This window comes from Mus musculus, chromosome 1 (genome assembly GCF_000001635.26).
Source record: "Mus musculus strain C57BL/6J chromosome 1, GRCm38.p6 C57BL/6J".
Taxonomy (NCBI): domain Eukaryota; kingdom Metazoa; phylum Chordata; class Mammalia; order Rodentia; family Muridae; genus Mus; species Mus musculus.
In genome coordinates this window covers 130,168,469-130,195,301 of record NC_000067.6, presented here as the reverse complement: position 1 = coordinate 130,195,301, position 26,833 = coordinate 130,168,469, and the positions used below count along the sequence as shown (strand labels likewise).

At 39.9% G+C, this 26,833-nt stretch overlaps 1 protein-coding gene across 3 annotated transcripts in view; it reads right to left on the bottom strand.

The window, feature by feature from the left end:
- Thsd7b (thrombospondin, type I, domain containing 7B) overlaps positions 1 to 26,833 on the bottom strand; it is a 946,089-nt gene that overhangs the window by 23,977 nt on the left and 895,279 nt on the right. For all 3 annotated transcript variants that reach the window (XM_011247964.2, NM_172485.3, XM_011247965.1), the window contains 6 exons: positions 14,805 to 14,950; positions 6,683 to 6,842; positions 5,273 to 5,446; positions 5,076 to 5,171; positions 2,666 to 2,748; positions 3 to 195 (listed from right to left, as the gene is read on the bottom strand). In XM_011247964.2, the coding sequence (XP_011246266.1) occupies positions 3 to 195; positions 2,666 to 2,748; positions 5,076 to 5,171; positions 5,273 to 5,446; positions 6,683 to 6,842; positions 14,805 to 14,950 (852 nt within the window). The remainder of the gene's footprint in view (positions 1 to 2; positions 196 to 2,665; positions 2,749 to 5,075; positions 5,172 to 5,272; positions 5,447 to 6,682; positions 6,843 to 14,804; positions 14,951 to 26,833) is intronic.

The following is a 26,833-nucleotide window of genomic DNA, read 5'->3' as shown; positions in this document are numbered from 1 at the left end:
ACCTGGGTCCAGAGGTTGGAGAGACCATCCTTTAAAAATATCATGTATTTTGGAATTCACAGGTCTATTTTTCCCAGAGAGGTTTTTCACGTCAGCTTTTTTATCCTCCGAGCCAGGCACCTTCATGCAGTAATCCAGGAAGCCACTTGATCTCATTATCTCTGTGTATCCCTTCTCACAGCCACAGACTCCTCCCTATAGTACAGAAAATACATGGGTGGTTATATAGGAGTTGTGAAAATGAATAAAGTATTCAAATATCAGTGAAATCACTTAATGTTTGTCTTTGTATGTCTTGGAAATCCAGGGGTTTCAGCAACTGATTTACCAAAGGGATAAATCCAATAATCCATAATCCAATTTTCTACACCCTAATGTCAGCATTAAATAACTTGCCAGATCTTTCTTTTTATAATTTGTAGTTATTATTTATTTATTTACTTATTTTAATTACTCACTTTACATTCCACTCACTGTCCCCTTCCACCGCCATTCCCCCATCCCCTCTTTCCCTTCTCTGAGTGGGGTATCCCCCACTCTTTGCCAGGTCTTTCTAATGTGCTCATAATTCAGATTTTTTTTCCAAAGATGACATCAAAGTTCTCTGAGAGTAGGGTGTATTAATATGGCATTTCTTCTCTTTTAGAGATGCTTATGACATTTTATCAAAGTTTCATCTTTAACTGTCCCTCACTAGTTTTGGACACCAGCCTATAGGTTTCAGCTTTCTCTTCTTACTGCAAGGGAAAGCCACAGGTCTATGTGGACATTTCCTTTGAATTAGGTGATGCCTGAGTGCTGTCATTACCCCACATACTCAATGCTGTTATCCCCTGTACCCTTGGTGCTGAACTAGTCATGATGGCTGTTTTGCTCCTAGGAGAGAGGTCCAGGTGGAGAAAAGACACGTTATTAAAATCACATTTAAGGAAAATATGCTATCTATCCATCTCCCTCAATTACTCTTCATTATCGTAACTAGAGTGTCACATTATAACACACCCCTGCTTGACATCATGACAATGTGTTCTTTATATTTGCTTTTGTAGTTTCTGGTCACTTTCATGTATAATGAGTATCTTGGACAAGCTGACTATGATGAACGATGATAGACAAGGTTTCCTATCTGTCTTGGGAAGTGAATCAGAAAGTAATTCCTCTTAGTCCAATAGACAGACACTGGGAAATGAGAGAAAAGAAGAAGAGTGTGATAATCAGTCTTTATGACTCTGTCTTTACACCTTCTGGCATTTTCTGAACAGATCTCTACCTCATAGAGTCACTTATGCCAATCCAGCTCATCTTGCTGGGATCATCACTTGTTGACTGAATTTGATTTTAAGGAGCAATAGCTACTGAAACTGAATAAGGCACCTTGATGCTCTACAAAAGGACAGATGGCAGCCAGAGAAGCAAATGCCATAACTAACGGCCCACAGTTCAGTGCAGGACAAAGCTATAACAATGCTCTGTATTTTCAGCTGATGGAAGTTATCACATGGTGGTATTATTGAAGCCATCTTTACAAGATGAATCTCTATTCTTAGTCTGAGAAAAAAGCTGTATCTAGTTAGGTGTATGTGCCAAGGGTTTAGGGGAGAGTTATTTAGGTTTATTAAGTGTCCATAAGGCTGGGTAAGGGCAACTTATATTTTGCAAACATTGTGAGGCCAAATAAATTTATTTCTTCTGTTTTTTTTTGTTTATTTGTTTTCTGTAGACCTAGCCATGTCTTTTCTGTGATAAAGAATTAACCCATCTTGAATTAGAAGAGTCATAAAATATGACTGAATACTTAAGTTTCCTTCATTGCATTGTTTTTTTTTTTTTTTTGGATACATACATTGTAAGAAGAAACCTGCTTCTTTAAGAAATGCAACACAGCTTTAAAATAGTATATATGCATTGAAACTAGTAATACCCACTAATTACAATACTATGTGCATCTGACAAAAGTTCCTAAGCAGAAGTATGTGAAAGAGATGGGGGAGAAAAAAACCAAAAAATCCTTCTCTAAAACGAGAGATATATGCATATATATATACATATATACACCCCCCAAACACAGACACACAAACACAGACACACACAGACACACAGACACACAGACACACACACACACACACACCCACACCACACACACATGCACAAACACATAAAAAGACAAAGACACACAGCATTTTTTTTTCTAGTCATGGTCATATGTTTAACCTAGTTTTTAGCAAATTAAAAACTCTATAAACATTGTACAGTACAACAAATTTTTAAAAATACATATTATTAAGTAGGAACAGCATGGAAATATTTCAAAACAGCTCACTTGCATGAAATGTTGATAATGGAATGCATAAGTTAACTAAAACCAGGTATTGGTAGATGGAGCATTAATTAGCCGGAAGGTAGATTGGATAAGCTGCTGTCTTGGCAATTGTTCTCCCTCCAAGTGTCTCTAGATGGCGATGTAGGCACATAAAATTGCTGCCTGGCGTTAGCAGAGGTACAGGACCCACACTACTCTGTGTGTGTGTGTGTGTGTGTGTGTGTGTGTGTATACATATATATATATGTGTGTGTGTGTGTGTGTGTGTGTGTGTGTATGTGTATGTATATACATATATATCACTGAAATTATAATTCATGTAGGGGAGCCCAGCATGAAACTCACCTGTGTGCAGTAGGAGAAAGGTTTTTTGCATGCTGGAATGCATTGCCGAATAGCAGCAGGGCGTGCCTGAGGGGAGCAGCCACCTACAAAGAAAATATTACTGTTATTTGCGGGCTTATCTATGATTGTCATACTTAAAAGTTTTCTCTTCCTCTTCATATTGGGGACCTAGTTATTATTGATAACATCATTATTATTTTATCATGGCTTAAATGCACATGTCAGCTATGTGCTACACTCCTAGCTTAGTAGTCACTCCAGGATGTGCTGAAAATGAGACATTTATAGTGTTTTTTCCATGTTCATTGGCATTGAGAGTCTATCATGGGTCTATAATTGAGGGCAAAGCCTGTGAGCACCCAGATCAGTACAAGAATTGATGGCATCACTATTTGGGTTCAGGAGTAGCAAACACAGCTGCTTAGAGACTCAATCTATGCATACATTGTCTCTCCAGCTCCTGGGTAACCCAGCTACATACTTGGTTGATTCCAAAAGCCAAATCACTATTGCTCCAGGGGCCACAGGGCCAAGCCCTGTGGCAAGGATTTTTTATATGAACCAGGCATAATGAACATACACAGTGACATACGGATTTTCCCCTTCAGCATGTGTGTAGAAGCAAAAGCATAAAGTCTAGGACGAACAGTCTGATGTCTTACATAGCACTTGCAGGTATTAGGCACATATCTGAGTAAACAAAACTAGCATGTGTCTTCACAGCCTGAAATCCACCCGTGTACTATAATGGTTTTGGTTTTGTCTTTCTTGATTCAAAGCAGTAACAGACATTAAGTTTCAAGATAATTAGTTTGAGAAGTTGATGCACTTAAGGGTAGTGTTTAAACTGTATTCCTATGATGTCAGGCGAATTTATAGGCTCTAGTCTTTGCAATGCAATACTTGTGAACTAATTACACTTTATGGCGTGGCAGATAGCAAAAAGGCTTCAGGCTCAAGGCAATACAGGAAGTGTCAGGCTTAGACATATTCAGGGAATGAAGCAGCTAAGTTGTCACTACTGCTGAAAACATTAGACAAATAACAAGCACCAGAATTCAAAACAAAACAAGACACAAAGCCACTGCAGTCTAGAGGTAGCACCTGGAGTTGAAACTGGTCATGTGGATTTCAGTGGTAATGGCCACACAGGACCTGCCTATTTTACAATCAGGTCTGGGGAGAGGACATCCGCTCTTCAAGCCACAGGTCTCCAGAGAGGACTACTCCAACTCACAGAGATTATAGAACACAGCTTTTAGATTTCAAGAGTGAAATTAGGCTGTAGTCATATTTACCAGGTGATGCCAATAGTCCAAGCTTACTTGTCTAGTGGCCTCATGCTGTGCACTGAGAAGGTACATTGGGCCAGCATAGCCCTCTACTGTGTAAGCTCTCTGACCATGGAGGAGGAGGAGGAGGAGGAAGAGGAGGAGGAGGAGGAGGAGGAGGAGGAGGAGGAGGAGGAGGAGGAGGAGGAGGAGGAGGAGGAGGAGGCTTTCTTTGGTTCCTAGGTAGGCATGCTTACAGAGTACTTAGCTTTAACAACTTACAAAATGAAAAAACAAGGTATCTCAAAATAAATTACTGTATGGATTGCACTATGGCTTAATCCCAATAATGTGAAGGCACGTAAACAGGAAAAGGGTGGGGGCTGTGATTCTCCAGCTGTTGTATACTTCTTGCATAAGGCTGTTTGTCAGTTGCAGTACTAAAGAAAAATCAATGTCAATTTAATTTGCTTTGACAAGGGGACATCAAAAAAATCTTTAAAATTATTGAGAAAACCATTTGTACAATCAAATTGTACCCTCTTTTAAGAATAAGGAGTGTTTCCTTCAGACTATTTTTAGACATTAAGTAATTTCCCTAAGCAGGAAAACATTCTAAATCAGCCTGCAGTGGGTAAACACGAACATCCATAACGTAAATGTTTCTCATTGCATCGTTAGCACAAAACATTTCAATTTAAAAATTGTATGTTTATCAGCACTGTGAATCTCAGCTGCAGAGGAGAGTGGCGTGAGGCATGTGGAAGGAACATGGGGAAGACTGGAGCTGATGCTCAGTGGATCCCTCTCAGTGTACTGACTGAGATGGCATGGCGTTTAACATTTTAGAGAACACCATTTTAAACAAGCATGCATCTTCCTTGGATTTATCAGAGATCATGAATTTAGGACTATTTCATTGTGTTTAGGACTGAGCTGCTTGGCTTAAACACTTTACTATCTCATCACATAGAATTGTTGATTTCAAAGATGGAAGTGAGGGCCTAATGAAAACCTGCCACGCAGACCATCTAAGCCACCTGCTCTTCCACCTTGCTTCAATTTATAAGGGAATTCTTCAACAGAAGCACACTGTGAGAGCTTTTTGAAGTCTCCACATGAATCTTAGGAAGGAGTACCTGTGACATTAAGGCCATCTGAGCGCTGGCACCACACAGTCCGCTCATTATTGTTCCAAAGACTTGCTTTCCATATGTAGTGATAACATTTGCCACCTGCAAGTGAATATGAAAACAGTAATCCCATTATATCTCTCTTATCAACAGAATGGGTATCAATGAATACTAGTTAAAGCACTGAAACATGGTCCTGGTACCTGTACATGGTCGTGTTTCTAGAACCTGTTGGGGGCAGCTATCTTGATTCTCAAAAGACTGGATTATGAATGTCCTTGACCTAGATTGGCGGCCTGTGGTCTCGAAGCTTCTTCCGTCAATGCAGGTTAGCTCACACTTGCTCCACTCAGACCATGGGGTAATGTGGCAGTCTCCTGGATAGTCACATAGTGCAGGGCAGGAGGAACATTGTGAGAACAGGTGCTAGACATCCATAACAGGAATGGGGTATGCAAAGGGAATGCAAGGGGGGCATGCAAGAAGAAATGCAAGGAGGCATGTAGTAGAAGTGTAGGGACATGGGAAGGACCAAAGATTTAGTGTTTCCAGTCTGAAAGCACTAATATTGGTGAAATAATTTATAGTTAGGTTAGCAAAAGAGTGCAAAAATGAGATTGCCATAGATAACTCTGGTTCAAGTTACAGTAGTTACAACTCGAGTATAATGTGGCTGCTGGAGGGGAGGTGGGGAGGATCTAGGAGTTGGTGAAAGGAAAATAGCACCCAGAATAAATTGTATAAAACAAATCTATTTTCAATAAGAGGAAAATAAAACAAAAATTAAAAAGAAGATATAAAGACTATAATGACTCAGTTCTCAGAGAGTCGGGTAACATTACAAAATGGATATGCACAGAAACCATGGAATAGATTACTTAAGTACCCTATGCATAGGCACATTGATTTGTCCATGTAAACATACAGAATAGACAAATGGCACATACTTTAAACATAAACATTTACACGTGAATGTTGTACACTTAGATCTACATGTGTATATGTAACATGTAAATGCACACATACGTGCACATACACACATTGTACTGTCAGCTGGTATTTTGAGACCTTAAATTACTCAGTGTAAGCTGAATTGCATTGTTAGCATTAAAATAAAGGAATCATGTTGTTTCTCGTACTGATCTTCCCATCTACACAGAACTTGACTGTTCACAGGGTGAACTTACAGGGTCACACACTTGCTGGGCTGTCTTCCAGCATCATCAGTCTCCAGATCCCATCAGCATTCTGAGTGTTGGAGATGTGGAGACATTGCTGGACCAAACTGTTATCTAGATGCTGATCCCACTGCTCATTGAGGCGAGTGAAATGAGATGGAATTCGATTTTAAAACAAAAGCAACGTTTTGTTTTAAAAGCCAGCTTTTCTTTCTTTCTTTCTTTCTTTCTTTCTTTCTTTCTTTCTTTCTTTCTTTCTTTCTTTCTTTTTCCCTCACTTAGTATCTTTTAAAATGTTTCTATACCCACAGTCCAAACACATTAAATCAAATAAGTAATTCAATATTGATATGCTAGAGCTTTTTGAAGGAAAAAATATCAGTGTAAATAAAAATTAAACGAGATCACCATCGGTGGGCGCTGCTCATTGCACACCTGGGCAAGGCACAGAGCACAGCTGCTTCAGGATTCCTTCTTGGAAGGGTACTTCTCCACACAGGGCCTCCTCCACAGGGACAGCCGTGTGGGATATTGAGCCATTGTGGACTACACAGGAGAAGCTGCGCACCTGGACTCCTTCTCCACAATCTCCGCCCTAAGAGAAGAAAGGATGCCCCCAGAATTAGCCAAATAGTCAGAATCTCCAAGGAAACCCTCAGGATACACAGTATCTTCCTTCTTTTTAGAATTCCCTCATGATCACAAAGCATCACTGAGTTTCAGGGGTTGACAGGGGAAGTGACGTAGAAACACAAACACGTGCTTTAGAAATTACATCCCGGGGCTGGTGAAATGGCTCAGTGGGTAAGAGCACCCGACTGCTCTTCCGAAGGTCCGAAGTTCAAATCCCAGCAACCACATGGTGGCTCACAACCATCTGTAATATGACCTGACGCCCGTCTGAAGACAGCTACAGTGTACTTACATATAATAAATAAATAAATCTTTAAAAAAAAAAAAGAAGTTATGTCCCCAGTATAAGACATGGATATAAATGCCAAGATGAGAGAAAATGCATGATTTGTCTCTCTGAACATAGTCTGATGTACAAGCATCTCCCAGAGAACATGCACAGCCCCAGGGTAGGAATTTCTCTTTAATTTTCCTAATATTTTTTCATTGTCGAATTTGGTTCTTCTTTTCTCGCACGGATCAGTTGGGATTCAAATAAAACTGATTTTTCTCTGTTGCTCTTCGATGTGATTTTCCCAGCTTGGCTTCTGTCCTGAGTAAAATGCTCTGAGGATGTTTCAGGTCAGTGTCACTCAGAAAGCTGGGCAACAAGGGACATTCATACAGTGCCTCATAGAAACAGAAATGGAGAGTTAAAGGGCTTGATGGTTACAGAGCCCAAGTGTCTGCTGATGGAAATTATCCTGTTCTTAAAGGTTTTGGCAGACACTCAGGAGATGGGTATCTTCACCAGGATTTTGATAAGGTGTTGGTCTCTCAGAAGGAAGTTCTTTGGACATTTGGATGACTTCAGCTGACAGCTACATTAGCTCACATATACCTAGGAAGCAGACCTGGAGGTGGACCTTTAAGGTAAAGAATGCTCTGTGCTAGGATGCCAGTGGAGTGGGGTGGGGGTCAGATAGAACTAAAGCAAAAAAGGAAGAAAAGAAAACCCGGGTAGTGCTTACTTAACACGCTGGCTTTGATGTCACAAGCAACTGCAAATGTGTTGGGCTCACTCATAATGCCATCCAGATGTGGCATCCCATACCTCAATACTACCTGCAGCAGACCCTCTGGGCCCCTTTGTCTGTGTGAAATGGGTCTCTAGTCTCGGGTGGGCAAAGCGTAGGATGAATTTGACAGACAGATGCACACAGGAGAGGTTGTGTTGGATCTGAATGTAATGTCAAATCGAGCATCAGACTTTTTATGCAGAAGACAATAAGGAAGTTGGGTGACACACTTACAAGGTATAAAGAGGTAACCGGAATCTTACATAATACAGAGGAATACGAACACAAAAGGTTTAACAGGAACCACCTGGGATAGAATTCATTGTTAACAACTGGGATCAAAAAGGGCTCCACCCAAGATTCATTCAATCTTAGAAGCCAGGGTCAAGGGCTTCGTACCCTTGCCATAGTTCCTATTTTAGTCTATTGTATAGTCTACCTTCCCCTTAGGCCATTGTAAATACGTGTGTATGGGTGTAACTCCGCTATAGTTCTAAGTATCTATTCTGGTTTCTCCTTCCGTCTGAAGCTTCTTTCTTCCTTAGTGATGGTAAATTCCTATGTAAGGGAGTGACTTAGCTTTTACATTCTTACTGAATTTCAAGCCTATGGTCTTGCTCAAGGATGTTCTAGGACTGTTGGAACACTGGCTTTAGCTGTCAGAATTCAATCTTAAAAGGCACTTATAATAGGGTAATACTAAAGGAGAGCATGTGGATCCATACACTAGACTAACTCGAGAATGGAAAATTAATGTATGGGTTAGAGAGAATGCCAGACTCCAGGAGGAGAGCTTCCTTGAAACTCTTTGCCTCATGAGTGACTTTTAGGCACCACTGCCTACCAAGCTGACTCGACCGGAGTGCTGTGGCAACTACCCATACAGGTAAAGGATCTGAGGTACAGGGGAGGCATTCATAATGCTAGACACTCTGTGAATCCTATGTCCACTGACCACTGTTCATTCTGGTATCAATTTTCCTACATAACCACGTTTAATTCATGTCTATTAAGTCCCAAAACTGGTAGAGAGCTAGTTTTCTATTTCCTTTTGTTATTTTGATTACCCTGTGTGTCTTTTCTGTGAAGAGGTAGGGCAGGAAATGAGACTATGGCTTCATTTAGATGATAGATGTACAACCCTCTACAATAGGAATCCCTTTCTTGGTCCTTCTTATCTACAGAGGATAAATATTGCAGTGCCTGGACTTTGGAGACACTACAGCGCTTGCAGAAGCAGAAGTGCAAAATGATAATAGTGCCAGTCCAAGTAGACAGGATATCATTGATTCTGGGCATGGAGTAGGTGTCTGTCCCCTTATGGGCCAGCTGGCATTGACCAGGCATGGTTTCAAGCTTCAGGGTATCAAGGGAGCTCATGGTGGCTGCCAGAGAGAAAAGGTGGCACAGACCACCGGCTTGGGTGCTTTCCACACAAGGCAAGTCAAGGGTAATAACATGCAGGATTCAGTTAGCTATAGTTAACTGTGATCCAAAAGCATCAAATTCCAGAAATAAGCCTCATAAGTGTTTAACTTATGCCATTCTCAAGAACATGATGGGTTATTTCTGCCCCATCCTGTCTCAGGCAAAATGTGAATCACCAGTTTTTGAACAGGTTCAAACTGTTCCCACTGCCTGTCAGTCATGTGGCAGTCATCCTGGTCATCAGATCAAATATTGTGGTGTAACAATGCCTGCGTTCTTGTAGGCTTTATGTATTTAATAATGGTTCAAAAGAGCAAGGAACTAATGTAATCTCCTGGGTCTATATTGTAGTCCTTGTTTTATTTATTTATTTATTTATTTACTTATTTTTCCATTTGTCTACATCTCAAATGAAGTTCCACTTCCTGGTTACCCCACCACCAACCCCCTATCCCATATCTGCCCTCCCCTTCCGCTTTGCTTGTATGAGTGTGCTTCCCCACCCACTCACACTCTCCTGCCCCATCGCTCCTGCATCCCCCTATGCTGGGGCATTAAATCTCCCCGGGATTAAGGGTCTCCCCTCCTATTGCTTTGAAGTAAGGCCATCCTCTGCTACACATGTCTCTGGAATCATGGATCTCACCAAGTTCTCCCAGAGTCTAGACCACCAACCAAGGAGTGTACCTGGAGGGATCCATGGCTTTAGTTCTTGTTCTAATCACTTATAGGCTACTCTTCTCTCAGTGTGTCCAACTTAGAATATACTTTATTATAGGCACTAATGTATAGGAAAATCATACTAAATGCTAGGTTCAATATTATAAAATTTCATATATCATCTGGGGATCTTGGAGGATAAATAAAATGGTCAACTGGCACAAAATGAAAGTTTCAATTTTGGGGAATTTAAAGTACAGCAGTTTAAAGCACAAAGAATCTAAGGCAGTATATAAATTGGCAACACCAATTTATTATTTATAACAACACTTTATTAGATAATAAAAACTTAATAGCAATTATAGTTGGTTGATTGAGGAGTTTGATCATACTACTATAACAAAATACCTTAGGCTGAGTAATTTATAAGTGGTGGATACAAACTGCTCATGGGAGTTTACGATATTCAAGATTAAGGCCCAAGTGAGTAGTTCATTATAGATGGGACTTCTACATGTCGTCAGTGGCAATAGGACAGCTCCCTCAGGTCTTTCATGAGGACAGAACCTTCCAACTCCCTCCCACGGTTATCCCTCTTCTCTTAAACCAGCAGACAGTCTTCAATGTAAGAGTTATGAAGCCGAGACACCCCACAGCAGAGTGATATCCCGAACCAGATCTATCAAGGTCTTATCACTGCTTCTCTTGCAGGATTTGTCTCTGAAAAGTACCACAGTTTTAGGCCTAAATGCCATTTTGGAGAGCAGTGTAATATCAACTCACAGCATAACATTCAAAACAAATGTTCTAATAAAAAACTCACAGCCAAAAATGGAAAATAACAAGAATAAACGCAAGTTCCTTTCTGGTGGGGAGTGCTCCTTCATAACTTAGTATTTTGAAGATGGCTTTGCTGATTTTTCTAGGTGTGATTGTGCAAGTGAGTATAAGGACTTTATATACTTGGAAACATGTCTAAAGATGCTGCAGCAGATGTGAGCTTTCAAAGTCCTGATACCTTCAACTGAGGGGCTGAATTGATGAATTGATGAGGGCTTTTTTTTTTTTTTTAAATTCCATCAGGCAGCTTGTGTAGCGGTGCAGAAAACGAGCCTGCACTGGGGATCATCTTAAAAACCAAGATACACAGTGATCAGCCCCTGATGTGTATCCTGGGATCAGCCCATATTCAACCTTAATCTCTTACACTTTTAAGGACAGCTACTATATGAAAGGAAATCAGCATCAGAATGACACTTTCATTCATGAGGCAAAGCTCCCCTGTACAGAATTTACACACTACAGTCAGGAGGCAGACCCCAGCTTCTTGAAGCAAGATGGTAACCAGAGAGCATTCTGCAACCCTTTGCACTGCCTTGATTACTAGTGGAGTTTGGTATACATTGAGTTTTCCCCTCTGCCAGATGTGGTCAGATGACACTAATACACATAACTACAGTTTCAATCAAATTTATGGTGGCAAATACATTTCACTGAGCTCTTAATTTATGTTAGGCACTATGCTAGGTATTTCATATGTTATTTAAAAATATCTGCAAGAATCAACGTTATCCAGTTTCAGATTCGACCAATTGAAGACTAAAATTTTTGTAAAAAATAAAATATTTCCAGACTGAAACTGCATAGTTTTTTTACCCTTGTCACTATTTCTTATGCTGTATAACAAATGTTTTCATATCACTTATAACTTAATAATTAGCAAACAATTAATGAAGAAATACTAATGTATACTGGGAAATGAAGATATAGGTTATATTCAAATACTACAGCAATTTGTATGAAGGACTGGAGCTTCTGAAGGTATTAGAATTGATGGCGAGGTCACCCAGGAGTCAGCCTATTGGCTACTCTCATAAGCTAGATAAGAAAATGATGTGTTGAGTGTTTAGATAATTGGCAAGGGCAGGGGTGGGGGTGGGGAGAAACCCAAGTAAAACTTGCCAGAACTGTGAACAATGTTATGGTTGCTAGACTCCACGATCTCAACCCTTCATGAAAAGACGTTAGTGGCTGAGGAACTTAGGTAGAGCTAACAGGTTCTGAAGGTGAATATATCTTTCTTTTTTCTTTTTTGCTAATGTCTCTCTATGAAAAACAGAGGCAGTCTTGTCACATCCACAGTACCATTTGCAAGCTTCCATTATTGTTGCCCGACACTTCCAGAAGTCAAGCAGCCATTGACACACTATTCCCCAATGGGTTAGAACACGCCCAGACAGGGGAAGTAGGAAACTGTTGGGGGAGAGTTAGTCTTCCTTTGTGTGAAAGGTCTGCATGTATTTTAATCAGCAGTGCCAAAAACTTAGCTACATATTTAAGAAGAGACACTTTAGTGACAAGATCAGGAGTATTTTTGTTTCACAAAGAATTAGCAGGCTTCAGAGAAGTCAGATACGTTGGGAAATCAGGAAAGTCGGCCAGAGGTTGCCCTGGGCCTTTTCTTTTGCACCTCTGCTTTATTTACAGTTTTTCTTTTGAGTTATTTTGCTTTTAAGTGACTGGCTTTATCCACTAAATGGAGGAAGGCAGCAGCTAAGAGTGTGTGATTGCGGTGCCTTTATTTTATTTATTTTACTTTTTGCTGGTTTTTAAACTTTATTTATTTTCATATATTTAATACATTACATCTCTACTGCAGTTTCCCCTCTCTCCTCTTCTGCCAGTCTCCACTCTCACCCCACCCTCCATCCATTCTTTCTTCCTTTCTCTTCAGAAAAGGGCAGGCTTCCCGGGGATATCAACTAAACATGGCATATTAAGTTGTAATAGACTAGGAACCTCATCTCACTTTGGCAAGGCAACTCAGTTGTTGGAAATGGCTCCCCAAAGCAAGTAAAACCATCAGAAAGAACCCCCGCTCTCTATGTTAAGGAATCCAATGAAAAGACCAAGCTACAGAACTATAGCATACATGCAGAGGGCCTAGGTTAGACCCACATAGGCTCCCTGGTTGTCATTTCCCTTTTAGTGAGCCCATATGAGTCCACATTTGTTGGTTCTGTGGGTTTTCTTGTGGTATCCTTGACTGCCCTGGTTCCTACAATCTTCCCTCCGCTTTTCCTGCAGAAATCACTGAGTATTGCCTATGTTTGGCTGTCTCTGCATCTGCCTCCGTCAGTGATTGCAAGTTCTTTAATCAGCTTCAAATCCACTGCAGACTCATGGGAAAGAACATTGACTGTGTAGGTAGGTACCCAAGCATAAAGTGAACTATAGTAAGGACATCCTGACTAACTGCTGGTGGGTAGGACTCAGCCTGTCTAGCATTTGAAGCAGTTTTACTGTTTACTGAGGCAAAAGCCAACTATTGCTCCCACGTGTCCCTGGGGCATCTAAATTAGTAGCACAGCAGGGAAGCTACTACCCTGCACCCACACCATGGTCACCGCTCATCTTTGTCCCTGTGGTTCTAGCAGAAGGTGAATATGAACAGCTAACAGCTTCCATTGGGCATTTGTCCAACAGATCCTGTGAGATAAATTGCTGGACTTTATCAAAGACTAAAAGCTGCTGATACCTGAGAAAGAAAAGGGAAGGTGCAAAGGCAGATAGAACAAAAGTGCATGCTGGGTAAGACTTGGAATGTAGCTATTCTCTGTCCCCAGGTCTTTCCCTCTTTCTAACCCTCTGCCTTCTGGTTTTGTTAACTCTTCTCACCCTGGCCCCACAATGGCTCCTTATACTCCCTATTTGCTCTTTCAAAGTTATCATAATTATAAGGGAACTATTTTATCCTTTTTCTCGATTTCAGTCATTTCAGATAATATTTCAGATTGCCAAAGACTTCAGAGAGATCTTCAGACGAGTAGACTTAGACTCCTTAGGTTATTTCTGAATTCATCAATTTGCATGACGACCTTATCTTCAAAACACAAAACAAGACAAAACAGGAATAGGGAACAAGTGGACCATATCACTCTGCTCCTCTGAGACCTGTTAAGAAACACAGGCATTTAATTTTAGCAGGATTACCAAGCTGCTCAACATGGTCATCCAGGGCAGGGGCACTAAACATCTTTATGAGAATACTCAGGGGAGTTTTCTTAATGTGTAGTCAAAATTATTGTTGCTTAATTAAAATATGCTCCAGAATATGAACTGAAGGATAAACTAGTAAAAGGCAGAAATAAAGAAAATCAATGCACTTTTACTTAAGTCAGGAGCCAGAGAGAGCACACAGTAGCAGATCTTTGCTGATCAAGCATAAGCTCAGGGTCTGTGACATACGATGATGTCACTCAGCATTTATAGCTTAGGCCAATAATAAAGCAATTAGTGAGGAAGGGTAGTAACCTTGGTTAGTGTAATAATGTTAGAATATGGCTTTCGCCCCCTTGTCATCTCTGTCTATTTGCAAGGCATTGTCAAAGCTGAAAGTTAACTTTCAAGAAACACAATCTAAAGCAAGCTGTGCATTTCTATAGAGTCAGGGTTTTGCTTAATTAAAGAATTCTTTAATATTCTCAGCAAGCAAAGGAACAAAAAACACAGAATTCTTGAGGATGCTGATGATATTGGCAGTTTTGTGACCTAGCTTATTATAATCAGTGTCTAATGAATGGCTGTTTAGACTCTTAGCAGTGTCACCCTGTGTGAAACTAACTCACTTGCTTACATTTTCCTATGTTCTCCGTTATGTTAAAAATAGCATGTGCCCAGAACCTGGTGCTGTGTAATTTATTTAATCACTGTATTTGATGAGACAAGTGCTTTGCACAGACTGAGAAGTATTCTCTAAGTGTCATGGCATGACCTACCTCCAATTTACATGCAGACCAGTTGCCAAGGACCCAACTATAGCAGGGTGTCACTGGGCAGGGTTTCTGCTGGGTGAGTTCTGTGGGGCATTGTCGACCTTCTCCTTGGGTTGGCATAATGATAAATCGAGTCCGGCTCATGCGACCTAAAATAATAAGGGAGGAGTCAGTTATTGGTTAAAGTTTGGCTTGGAAATAGAGGGAAGAATTGTTGCCTTATGTGTGTAAGTCTTCATTATATGACACAGAACTCTGTCCTGCCCCATTCACTCTCTGGTTTCTGCCATTTCAATGTAGATTTCTAGAGACATAAAAATATTGTCAAGATTGATGTTTCAAAAGATCTGAAATCCTGCCCATCTTTACATCAGTTTTTAGGTCTGAATTCTGTATCTGTCAAACAGGCTACTATTATAAGTGCTATAATGCTAATTTCCTTAACAAATATTTAATCCATTCATCTTTATTTGATCAAGACATCTTGCTATACATTAGCTATAGTGGTAAGATAGCCATATATATCGTCTGCTTCTAACAGAGGTACAAATACTAGACACAAATAGAGAAAAGAATTTTTTGGGGGGGTCTGTTAGGGTCTAAATTAGTGAGGTATAAATGCCACATAAGCCAAGTTACTCTAAGACATTCCACAGGAAGGTCACTTCTCAAGGTTCTCAGTTTTCCTTAGTTAATTCAGCACAGACAATTTTCCTAAAGATTGTGTGTGGATCCATTTATTTCTCCCTTCACTGAGCATAAGGAAAAATTGAAGGTTGGCTTATGCAGAGGAACCAATGATGCTTAAAGATATATGTATATATATATATATATATGTACATATATATGTATATATATATATATATATATATATATATTCAAACAGAGGTACTCCGTGTCACAGTAGAATTAAAGGGTGGATTTATGAGCAGCTAAGGAAATAACAGTGTCTCTTCCCATCACAGAAGCATTTCCAGGATAAGCTCAAAGCCAATGTGAATGGAGTGGCAGCAACTGTTCAGGTGAGTCCCTTCTTCTCATTCCATGGCCCCCTTATTACTGGTTTTCTTACTGATGAGTTCAGACACATTTAGTTTAATTGTTATCTGAAACAATTTATCCTATCTGTGAATATATTTCTTGGCTAGAAAGTGAATTATGATAGTATATTTGACATGTTAAAAAATCAGTTTTATGGGAGTATGGCAATCTACAGCAAACTAGTAGCCAACATCAAAGTAAATGATGAGAAGCTGGAAGCAATCCCATTAAAATCAGGGACTAGACAAGGCTGTCCACTCTCTCCCTACCTATTCAACATTGTACTTGAAGTCCTAGCCAGGGCAATTAGACAACAAAAGGAGATCAAGGGGATACAAATTGGAAAGGAAGAAGTCAAAATATCACTTTTTGCAGATAGTATATATAAGTGACCCTAAAAATTCCACCAGAGAACTCCTAAGCCTGATAAACAGCTTCAATGAAGTAGCTGGATATAAAATTAACTCAAACAAGTCAATGGCCTTTCTCTACACAAAGGAAAAACAGGCTGAGAAAGAAATCAGGGAAACAACACCCTTCTCAATAGTCACAAATAATATAAAATACCTTGGCGTGACTCTAACTAAGGAAGTGAAAGATCTGTATGATAAGAACTTCAAGTCTCTGAAGAAAGAAATTAAAGAAGATCTTAGAAGATGGAAACATCCCCCATGCTCATGGATTGGCAGGATCAACATTGTAAAAATGGCTATCTTGCCAAAAGCAATCTACAGATTCAATGCAATCCCCATCAAAATTCCAACTCAATTCTTCAACGAATTAGAAAGGGCAATCGGCACATTCATCTGGAATAACAAAAAACCGAGGATAGCAAAAACTCTTCTCAAGGATAAAAGAATCTCTGGTGGAATCACCATGCCTGACCTAAAACTGTACTACAGAGCAATTGTGATAAAAACTGCATGTTACTGATATAGCAACAGACAAGTAGACCAATGGAACAGAATTGAAGACCCAGAGATGAACCCACACACCTATGGTCACTTGATCTTTGACAAGGGAGCTAAAACCATCCAGTGGAAAAAAGACAGCATTTTCAACAAATGGTGCTGGCACAACTGGCGGTTATCATGTAGAAGAATGTGAATTGATCCATTCCTATCTCCTTGTACTAAGGTCAAATCTAAGTGGATTAAGGAACTCCACATAAAACCAGAGACACTGAAACTTATAGAGGAGAAAGTAGGGAAAAGCCTCGAAGATATGAGTACAGGGGAAAAGTTCCTGAATAGAACAGCAATGGCTTGTGCTGTAAGATCAAGAATCGATAAATGGGACCTCATAAAGTTGCAAAGCTTCTGCAAGGCAAAAGACACTGTCAACAAGAAAAAAAGACCAACAACAGATTGGGAAAGGATCTTTACCTATCCTAAATCAGATAAGGGACTAATATCCAATATATATGAAGAACTCAAGAAGGTGGACTCCAGAAAATCAAATAACCCATTAAAAAATGGGGCTCAGAGCTGAACAAAGGATTCTCACCTGAGGAATACTGAATGGCAGAGAAGCACCTGAAAAAATGTTCAACATCCTTAATCATCAGGGAAATGCAAATCAAAACAACCCTGAGATTCCACCTCACACCAGTCAGAATGGCTAAGATTAAAAATTCAGGTGACAGCAGATGCTGGAGAGGATGTGGAGAAAGAGGAACACTCCTCCATTATTGGTGGGATTGCAAGCTTGCACAACCACTCTGGAAATCAGTCTGCTGGTTCCTCAGAAAATTGGACATAGTACTACTGGAGGATCCCACAATACCTCTCCTGGGCATATATCCAGAAGATGTCCCAATTGGTAAGAAGGACACATGATCCACTATGTTCATAGCAGCCTTATTTATAATAGCCAGAAGCTAGAAAGAACCCAGATGCCCCTCCACAGAGGAATGGATACAGAAAATGTGGTACATTTACACAATGTAGTACTACTCACGTATTAAAATGAATGAATTTATGAAATTCCTAGGCAAATGGATGGACCTGGAAGGCATCATCCTGAGTGAGGTAACCCAATCACAAAGGAACTCGCACAATATGTACTTACTGATAAGTGGATATTAGCCCAGAAACTTAGGATATCCAAGATATAAGATACAATTTGCTAAATGTATGAATCTCAAGAAGAACGAAGACCAAAGTGTGGACACTTTGCCCCTTCTTAGAATTGGGAACAAAACACCCATGGAAGGAGTTACAGAGACAAAGTTTGGAGCTGTGACTAAAGAATGGACTATCTAGAGACTGCCATATACTATGCCGGGGCCTAGCAAACACAGAAGTGGATGCTCACAGTCAGCTATTGGATGGATCACAGGGCCCCCAATGGAGGAGCTAGAGAAAGTACCCAAGGAGCTAAAGGGATCTGCAACCCTATAGGTGGAACAACATTATGAACTAACCATTACCCCAGAGCTCTTGACTGTAGGTGCATATTTATCAAAAGATGGCCTAGTTGGCCATCACAGGAAAGCGAAGCCCATTGGACTTGCAAACTTTATATGCCCCAGTACAGGGGAATGCCAGGGCCAAAAAGTGGGGGTGGGTGGGTAGGGGAGTCGGGCGGAGGGTATGGGGGACTTTTGTGATAGCATTGGAAATATAAATGAGGAAAACACCTAATAAAAATATTTAAAAAATTGGTGAAGTGTTCAGTCACAAATCTGACCTCTGTATTACAGCTTCCCCTAAGGATCATGGGTCCTAAGAGGATGATAACAACCAGAGGTTAATGAAGATGAGATTGAACCAGTATCTTCTCGACATGATAAGATGTCTACCTTCATGAACTCAGAGCAGCAGTGGTGATCTGCAATAAATCAAGCTAAATCATATTCGAGCAGGGAGGGAAGGTACTCCTGAGCCCTCTTCATGCAAACTGAGGAGCTGTGGATGGTTTCTAGGGGAAAGAGAGTTAGTTTTCTTTGAGGGTGTGTTCCCTGTTAGATCAACCTTACTCTGGTGTAGATCCATATTATGCAGCTCAAATTGCACTTGCAAGTTTTAAAACAAAATAAAGAGTATATGAAGTTGGGGGGTGGTGAGGAGGTGGGAGTCGATGGGAAACATTGTGGGAAGGACATAGAGGTGGGTTGGAAGGCCTTGTAGGAGGAAGGGATGGAGAGATGAGGGTTGGTTGGGCAAGAGTGACATTGTATGAAATTCCCAAAAAATTCAAAAGACTATTATAAATAATGATGATGTTAATTTTTAAACAATGAAACCCTAAGGTCAGTCATCAGGAGCATAACCACAGGGCTTACACTCTCTGTTGCTATCGAGGTACAAAGATGTGATCTTTGAATGTGCCCATCAGCAGCAAGAAGTGTATAGTAAATCTTTAAGACACCTTGTTCTTCAAGGTTGTTTAAGGTTTAATATAAACATTTCCAGTGAAGGCAGGGAAGTGTGAACAGACTTGGAGATTCTACACTCTCCCAACTCCCATTATTTCACCTTTTCTTTTTAAGGTAAGAATATTTCCATTATATTGAGTAGCCGCTGTATTCCTACAATTAAAGATTCACTGATTCTGAACTTTCAAATTGAAAATGGAGCAAGAGGAAATGCAGACGGCACCATGATGTGGGCTTGATCCTCCAGTTACAGTGTGTTATGGTTTGTATATGCTTGGGACAGGGAGTGGAACTATTAGAAGGTGTGGCCCTGTTGGAGTAGGTGTGGCCTTGTTGGGATAGGTGTGTCACATTGGGTGTGGGCTTTAAGACCCTCATCCTAACTACCTGGAAGCCAGTATTCTGATAGCAGCTTTCAGATGAAGATGTAGAACTCTCAGCTCTGCCTGTACTGTACCTGCCTGGATGCTGCCATGCTCTCACCTTGATGATAATGGACTGAACCTCTAACCTGTAAGCCAGCCCCAATTAAATGTACTTTATAAGACTTGCATTGGTCATGGTGTCTGTTCACAGCTGTAAAACCCCAACTAAGGCACAGTGATCCAGGGTTCTCAGGATCCACTTCAGACTGGATGGAACCCTCAGCCTAGCCAGTTTATCTTAGCAGTGATTATTAGAGACCACAAGCAAGGTGAATCTTGACAACCAGGTTTATGATTATGCATCCTGCTGGGGGAGGGAAAATGTGGAAGATATAGTCAAACTACAGGAGTTAAAAATCACAGCGAGGATGGAGAAAGAAGATTTTTGAAGCAGCTGAGGCACAGTGGAAAGAAACTGGGCTTGGCACCAGTCATCTGTAGTTGGAGATAATTCTTTCAAATTATCAGCTAGAAAATGATGAGACTGTATGAAAGTCCTCTGAACATGAATTTCCTGTTCTGTAAAATAAAACTAAGAATACGGAAGGGCCTTATTATCTGAGGATAATTCAGGTTGGGGAAATGTCATTTAAAAGTGAGCCTCTTTTAAATGGAAATGAAATTATTTTTAATAAGTACTAAAAAATGTTTAAATGGGATTCTTTTTCTGGAACTCAGAAGTATGTAACTGAGTTTATCCAGTGCTGAGCACCATACAGATCATAATTACGACTGTGTGCTCACCATCAGGATAAAGAATAAATCAGCCGTGCAGGTTTCTTACATAAGTTCCTGATTACACTATGAAAATCCATTTTCCATGACTGGTATTTGTAGCATGATCATAAAGTCTTTGATCTTTCAGTCACTTTTCATGCCTTGGCCTTTTTTGAATCTTGAATGTGAAGACCACCCTTTCAATAATGTCTTTACTGTGGATCCCCATTCCACCTGCAGCTAGGAATTGATTAACACACTCCCTGACCAGTGGTAGAATGGTGTGCTAACAGAAGGCGGCTGTGGAAAGGAGAAGGGATTTTATAAGCTCGTGAGCATCCTAATGTTATGCAGCATATAGAGACATAGACACCCATATCAAGAAGACTTGGGTGTGGACCATTTTGATGATAAGAATAAGCTAGGCATATCTCACACTGTATGTGAACATTCTATGAGGTATCTAAAATATAGTAAACACTAGTTAAAGTATTTATGTTTTGAACTTTTAAGATTATAATATAATCTTATAATATATTTTCCCCTTCTCTTTCCTCCATTTAAACCTTTCTCCATACCCTTCCTTGGTCTCTTTCAAATATAAGCCTTCTTCTGTTCATCAATTCATATATATATATATGTATATATATATATATGTGTGTGTGTGTGTGTGTGTATATATATATATACATATATATAGTATATAGATATACATATATATTCCTATGTATAACTTGCTCAGTCTGTATACTCTTATTTGTATATATGTTTTCAGGAATACTCTTACATAATTCCTAAGAATGAGCCTTCAAACAGGCTTGTGATGAATTTACAAATCATGGTACCTGTTGATTCCTTTATCTTGTTGCTTATAGAGTGTCCAGAGTTATAAAATTCATAACCTGCCACATTCCTTATGTTCTGGCTGGGTTTTCTCGGTGACAGTAAACGTGCTGCCATATGTATCCCAAGCTTCCATAATGAGAAGGTGGAATTTCCTTGGGCATGTTCCTGCCTTCTCTTGTTTGGACTTATGTTTCTCAATATAGGCATAAAAGAAGATTTCTTTTTTAAAAAACAAGTCTCAGACAAAGAGAAAATATCCAGCAATTGTCCACTCTGCTTGTTCAACTGGATCTCAGCAGTCATCATGCTGTCCCCTGCAGCATGCTTCAACTAAATTTTTTCTGTAGACTAAAGCAAAGTTGCAGAGTTAGATGTTTTGGATAACTATAGACAGTTTTGATATGACTCAAGAAAATAAGCAGGCTATAGTGTTTGTCTAGGTAAAGGGATGGTAGATAAAAAATGAGAATAACAAAAAGAGCATTGACAAAGATGTCCACAGTCTTCCAACAGCTAATTATAGGAAATATCTGAGCAACCCACAGGAATCCACTGATCAATGCCTGTGCACCTAGTATGCAGACATGGAGATATATTACCGAAGCTGCAATGGAACATGAAATGACCTGGCCTTTTAACGTGCTTACTAATATCTTACTTTCCCCTCACAGCTAGACATTATTTATTTATAACATGAGCAGAATCATTTAAGCATACACTGCAATCATTGGTGTGGAATGGTCATCCAGAAGCTGAAATCTCCAATGAGGTGGTCAATTATCACCTGTAATAGGGGACTGGATCACAAAATTCAGGGTAACACTGGTCTTTCTTGATGGGCACCAAAACAGTAGATAATTGAGTAAAGTGCTTCCACTTTCTCCTTCCCTCCTCTGCAGATGTAGCCTTGGTTTTAGCACCTGCTTATTTCCTATTGCTCAGTAGTAAACACTAGCAGATGATAAGATAAATAAGAGAGAAGCAGTTAGATGGTCATGTCCATCTTGTTGGCATTCACCATGCTTCTTTGGGGTTAAGGCTTGTTCTTGAGAAGCTCATCACTGGGAAAGTACTCTTCAGTATCGAGGGACAGAGATGGCCATGGCTACCATGTGCTTTGATACAGGGATCATATGTCTGTTCTTCTTTAGCTCCTTTCTCTTCCTTGATCTGTTTCCAGTAACTCTCCAGTCTTCATTCCATCCGTCTACCAAACAAATCACTTCAACGGGACCTTGAACTGGGACTACATTTCAGAAACACCTATTACTATTCTTATTTAAGGTATTTAAGATTAATGGAAGCTTGTAGAAATGGCATAATCTTTGAAGAATCACAATTGGTACTGCAACACAGGGTTGCTTTACTCCAAAAACATGTGCAGTCTCATCTGGCCCTTGTCACGAGTGCTAGGTGCTATAATTCAGTTGCTAGGTCTTTTGAGAAAGATTGATACTGCATTTAGCCCTGTCCTCTGAATTCCTATGAACTTGTCACCCAAATTCATACTCTTCATAGTTTCCTTTAGCAAAAACTAACTTATAGTAACATGTGTGCGCCCTTCTCCTGTGAAAACTATTTATGTGGTTTTATGTACTCATCCTAGTAAATATCAAGAATAATACAAAGTTTCATTGCATATGAAACATTCCACTTCAAGCAGGTGGTCACGTACTACAATATGATTGAAGATGTCCTTTAAAAGTATCACCCACAGTTTTGACATTAATTTCAAATGTAGACATTGCTAGAGAGGAATTTGGGAGCAGGGCTATTGTCTGACAATGCAGAGACATTTTAGTGCTGGCAGTGATTTACAACCAGCTCTTGGCCAAGCGCTGAGCTTTGTTAGAGATGTGAGATGTGGGAATAAGCCTTCACTCAAAGCTGCGGCCCACAGGCTCGAACTCTAGAGAAATTCCTTGGGTCATGTGAAAATTGCTTCAAGTTCCCAGACACCTTTTATCATAGAGAACACCCAACTCAGAAAGGATAAAGACTGCAGAGGCTTCTGGAGTCCAGGTGGCTTTGGTCTCAGCCAGGATCATCCGTCTGAGAGAGAGGCTAGCTACTGGGGGAAGTAACAAGACCGTTGAGAGGTCAAGGCAAACTGTGGTATCAGAAGAGGTCTTTGAATGGCAGATGATTAAGTCCTGACATTCCACTTCGTGGGCTTTTGGTGTTAGACTGTGATTTAACTGCTTACTCACTGTTCAGTTCTCAACCATCACAGCAACTATGTGAAATACAAATGAAAACTGGCATGGCCTTATAATGCATATAAACTGTGTAAGTATTGGAAGGAAAACCCCCTCCAGGGGTCCAAAGAGAAAAGGTTGTAGTGAAGGATTTTAGCAATCTTGGAGGAGCTACTCTGTCCTTTCTTTTCTGAAGAGACCACCAGGGCCAGTAATTTCTTGTCTATAATATTAATAGTTGTCATCCTAGAAGACAGATGATACATTGCATATTCAGAAGAGTGCATTCAGAGGGTTCTCTTTCTTCTTTTTTTTTTTTCAGAAAAAATATCAATTCTTTGATAATTTCATATAATGTGTTTTGATTATATTCTCCCCTCTTCCTATTTCTTAAAGCACCCATATGCCCATTTTCCAAGGTAACAGTTCCTCTGCTTATTCTGAAATATATATAATAATTTCATAAAGTGGTATAGCATCAAACCAAGATCATGTTCAAGGAGGTAACTTCAGAATATCAAATGTAAAGGGCTATTAGCAAAACAACAGGGACCATGGAGCTACCAGGTTCAGATGCAGCCTCTGCAGCTTACAGTATGTGTCTCTTTTCTGGCTCTATTACCACCTACTACCCAGTTCCAAATTAGGAGAATACATCATACAACCACTATGAAAAAGTTACTAAGACATGTCTGGCATTGATAATTGTGTTCTTGACCAATGAGTATCAGAAAAAAAAAACATGTTGATATTTCCTCATTTTATAGAATAAAATATCGTGAGCCTCACAAAAGACAAATTAGCATTTCAAGGCTCTGAAATTTGCCTTTGGAAAAGCAGGCTGTGAAACCAAGGTCCTGGGCCTTTGTGCCCAGTCTTTTCCATTCTCTCAGGCAGCTTCCTGACCTCCTATTGTATGAACCAACTATCCCATAGACTGAGTCTGAATTGTTATAACTATTAGTCTTATACCTAGTCAAGAAATCCACACCAGTCAAATCTTATTCAGATACTAAATTAAAGGTTACTGATTTGCCTAGACATCTTGAACTCTATTATTATTATTAATAACAATAATAATAACAAATGATAATGATAACAACAAGAAGAAAATTTCTCATGCTTTCAAACTCATACAAAATTAGTTTTTTTCATTATGTTTTAAAATAGATGAGAAAAAATTACTTGACATCTGGGAAATACAAGAAGCAGGCTGGATTATCTAGTCATGAAAAATAATATCAATAATATCAATTCATACTCTGAATGAAAAAGTATAAAATAGTAAAAAAAGAAGCACATATTCTGAAATTAACATTTTTAGAGTCTTATTGGTTAAGTGATAATTATGAATAATTCATGATATGCTAAATAGAGGGAGCTCTCTATTCCACTGAGCCGATGAAAACTGAATAGACAAAGAACATGACTAATCCAAATATTAAGCTCTTCTATTACTAGCTTTGATCTTGGAGAGCTATCTAAAAAGATCCCTCAGAGAAGCTGAGAATCAGTTTCTCTCTAACCTGAAAGAAATTGGATTCAAACTGTTCTGACCTTGAAATCTTTAACACAATTAAAAACTATATGACTAGCTCCAGGTGTGCGCTAAGGAGACAGCTCACGAGCTTGGAAGATAAAGTCAGAACCCATTTCAAAATTTCCCTCAGATCAATGACATTCTGTGAGTTTGATAGTGAAGCCGTGGCTCACTGGGCCAACAACCTGGTGAATTCATAAACAGAGGTAATTGTGTGAACTTCTGCGTTTGATGCAGCAGTCAGCCCAGAGCTGCAGGTGCAGAAGACCGACTCTGTGGTAACTCTCTCACCCTCTTTAATGTGCCTGTGTACACTTTATCTCATCTTACCTCTCTGTCCCCTGGCCACAATCAGCAGGACAAAAGACTGGCTCATATAGAAGGCAGATGCTGGCACACCGGTTAGCAGAGACGAGCCTGTCTGCAGATATTTCCCAATGATAACATGTAACCTTTCCAGCTCCAAGAATAAGTTTGTGCCGGGCATGCTTGTATTTGATGGGTGCTGACGGTTTATTGTCTCCAGGCCAGGGCATGTGAGGATGAAGGCATGACTTAAATACAGAATTTTCACAGTTTGGAGACAAGGAACCCCAAGGTTGCAGTAGGAAAGCTGTAGTGTTGGGGAAGTTGGAGGCTGGTCAGGATGTAACTCTCACCCTCAGCCCTTCCACACACTCTGAGGAGAAGTACTTAGGAAGCCAGATGTCACATATACAAGTCCCCTGTGTACTGTGCAATCTACTCACTTATTTATATATCAAATTCAGGCCAGGTTCAAGCATATAAAAATGGAATGATACTCATTTTTATATTTCTGTCTGTAGGTTGTAACCTAAAGCCTTTTGTAACACAAACAGTTGTCAAAACTGCTTGTGGAATTAGATGTTGAACATCACTAGTTTTAAGGCACACCTTTGCTATTCAACTCCAGCAACTATACCAACTCCTCAGTGTTGCCCTCTCTGACAGATTCTTGTAATTTTCCATCCATTTAAGTTTTACCATACCACTTAGTAGTCCTGACTCCTGTGTTGGTCACATCACTCATCTTTCCCCTGGGGTGCTGGGTTTTGAAGTTCGTGTACTTTGCCCAAGATCTTATCTGTTCCATGCAGTTTATTCTAAGTTCTTAGAAGGGGGCCTCATACTCATTGTATCCAATGAGTAAAATATATGATATAATTTATTTCTCCCGTGACAGTTAGATATCAGGAGATGCCAGGATAGTAGGCAGTAACTTTTCAAAACCTTCTCACATGGCCAGAGGAATGACTGAATACATTCACATCTTAATTACTTGCAGGTTTTCCAGATGTCAGGGCTATGGACAGTTTTTAAACTGTAGTTTTACGCCCAACAGGTTAGAACATAAAGCTATTGCAGATTAAGAAATAACACCCCCAAGAAATTATCTCATTTATGAAAAAATTAGCTTGAATGGATGCCCAACTGATTCTCTACTTGAATGGCTTTAGTTTAGAAAATAGCTTTTCTTCTGAAAGTTTGTAATTGTTTATTACTGTGTGGGGTTTGGAAAGCTGAATTTAGGGTGAAGCTGGAATTATGTACACTTCTCCAACAGTGGGATGCAGGTTTGGGAGGGTTGTTTGTGGGGTTTCTGATGGACAATTTCAGTGTGATTAGTCCTCTGCACTAGTAAAACGGCTTGAACATATAAAGTGATATTTTAACACTAAGCAGCTGCTTTAGGGTTTTACGTAGAATGGCGAGGTGTTGTAATGTCATGATGAGCTGCTACTTCTCAATGACTTGTTTCAGCAACACAATGAGGCTTTTCAGGAACACACACACACACACACACACACACACACACACACACACAATGTACTTTCTGCCTCCACCTGTTAGACACATTCTTGGGT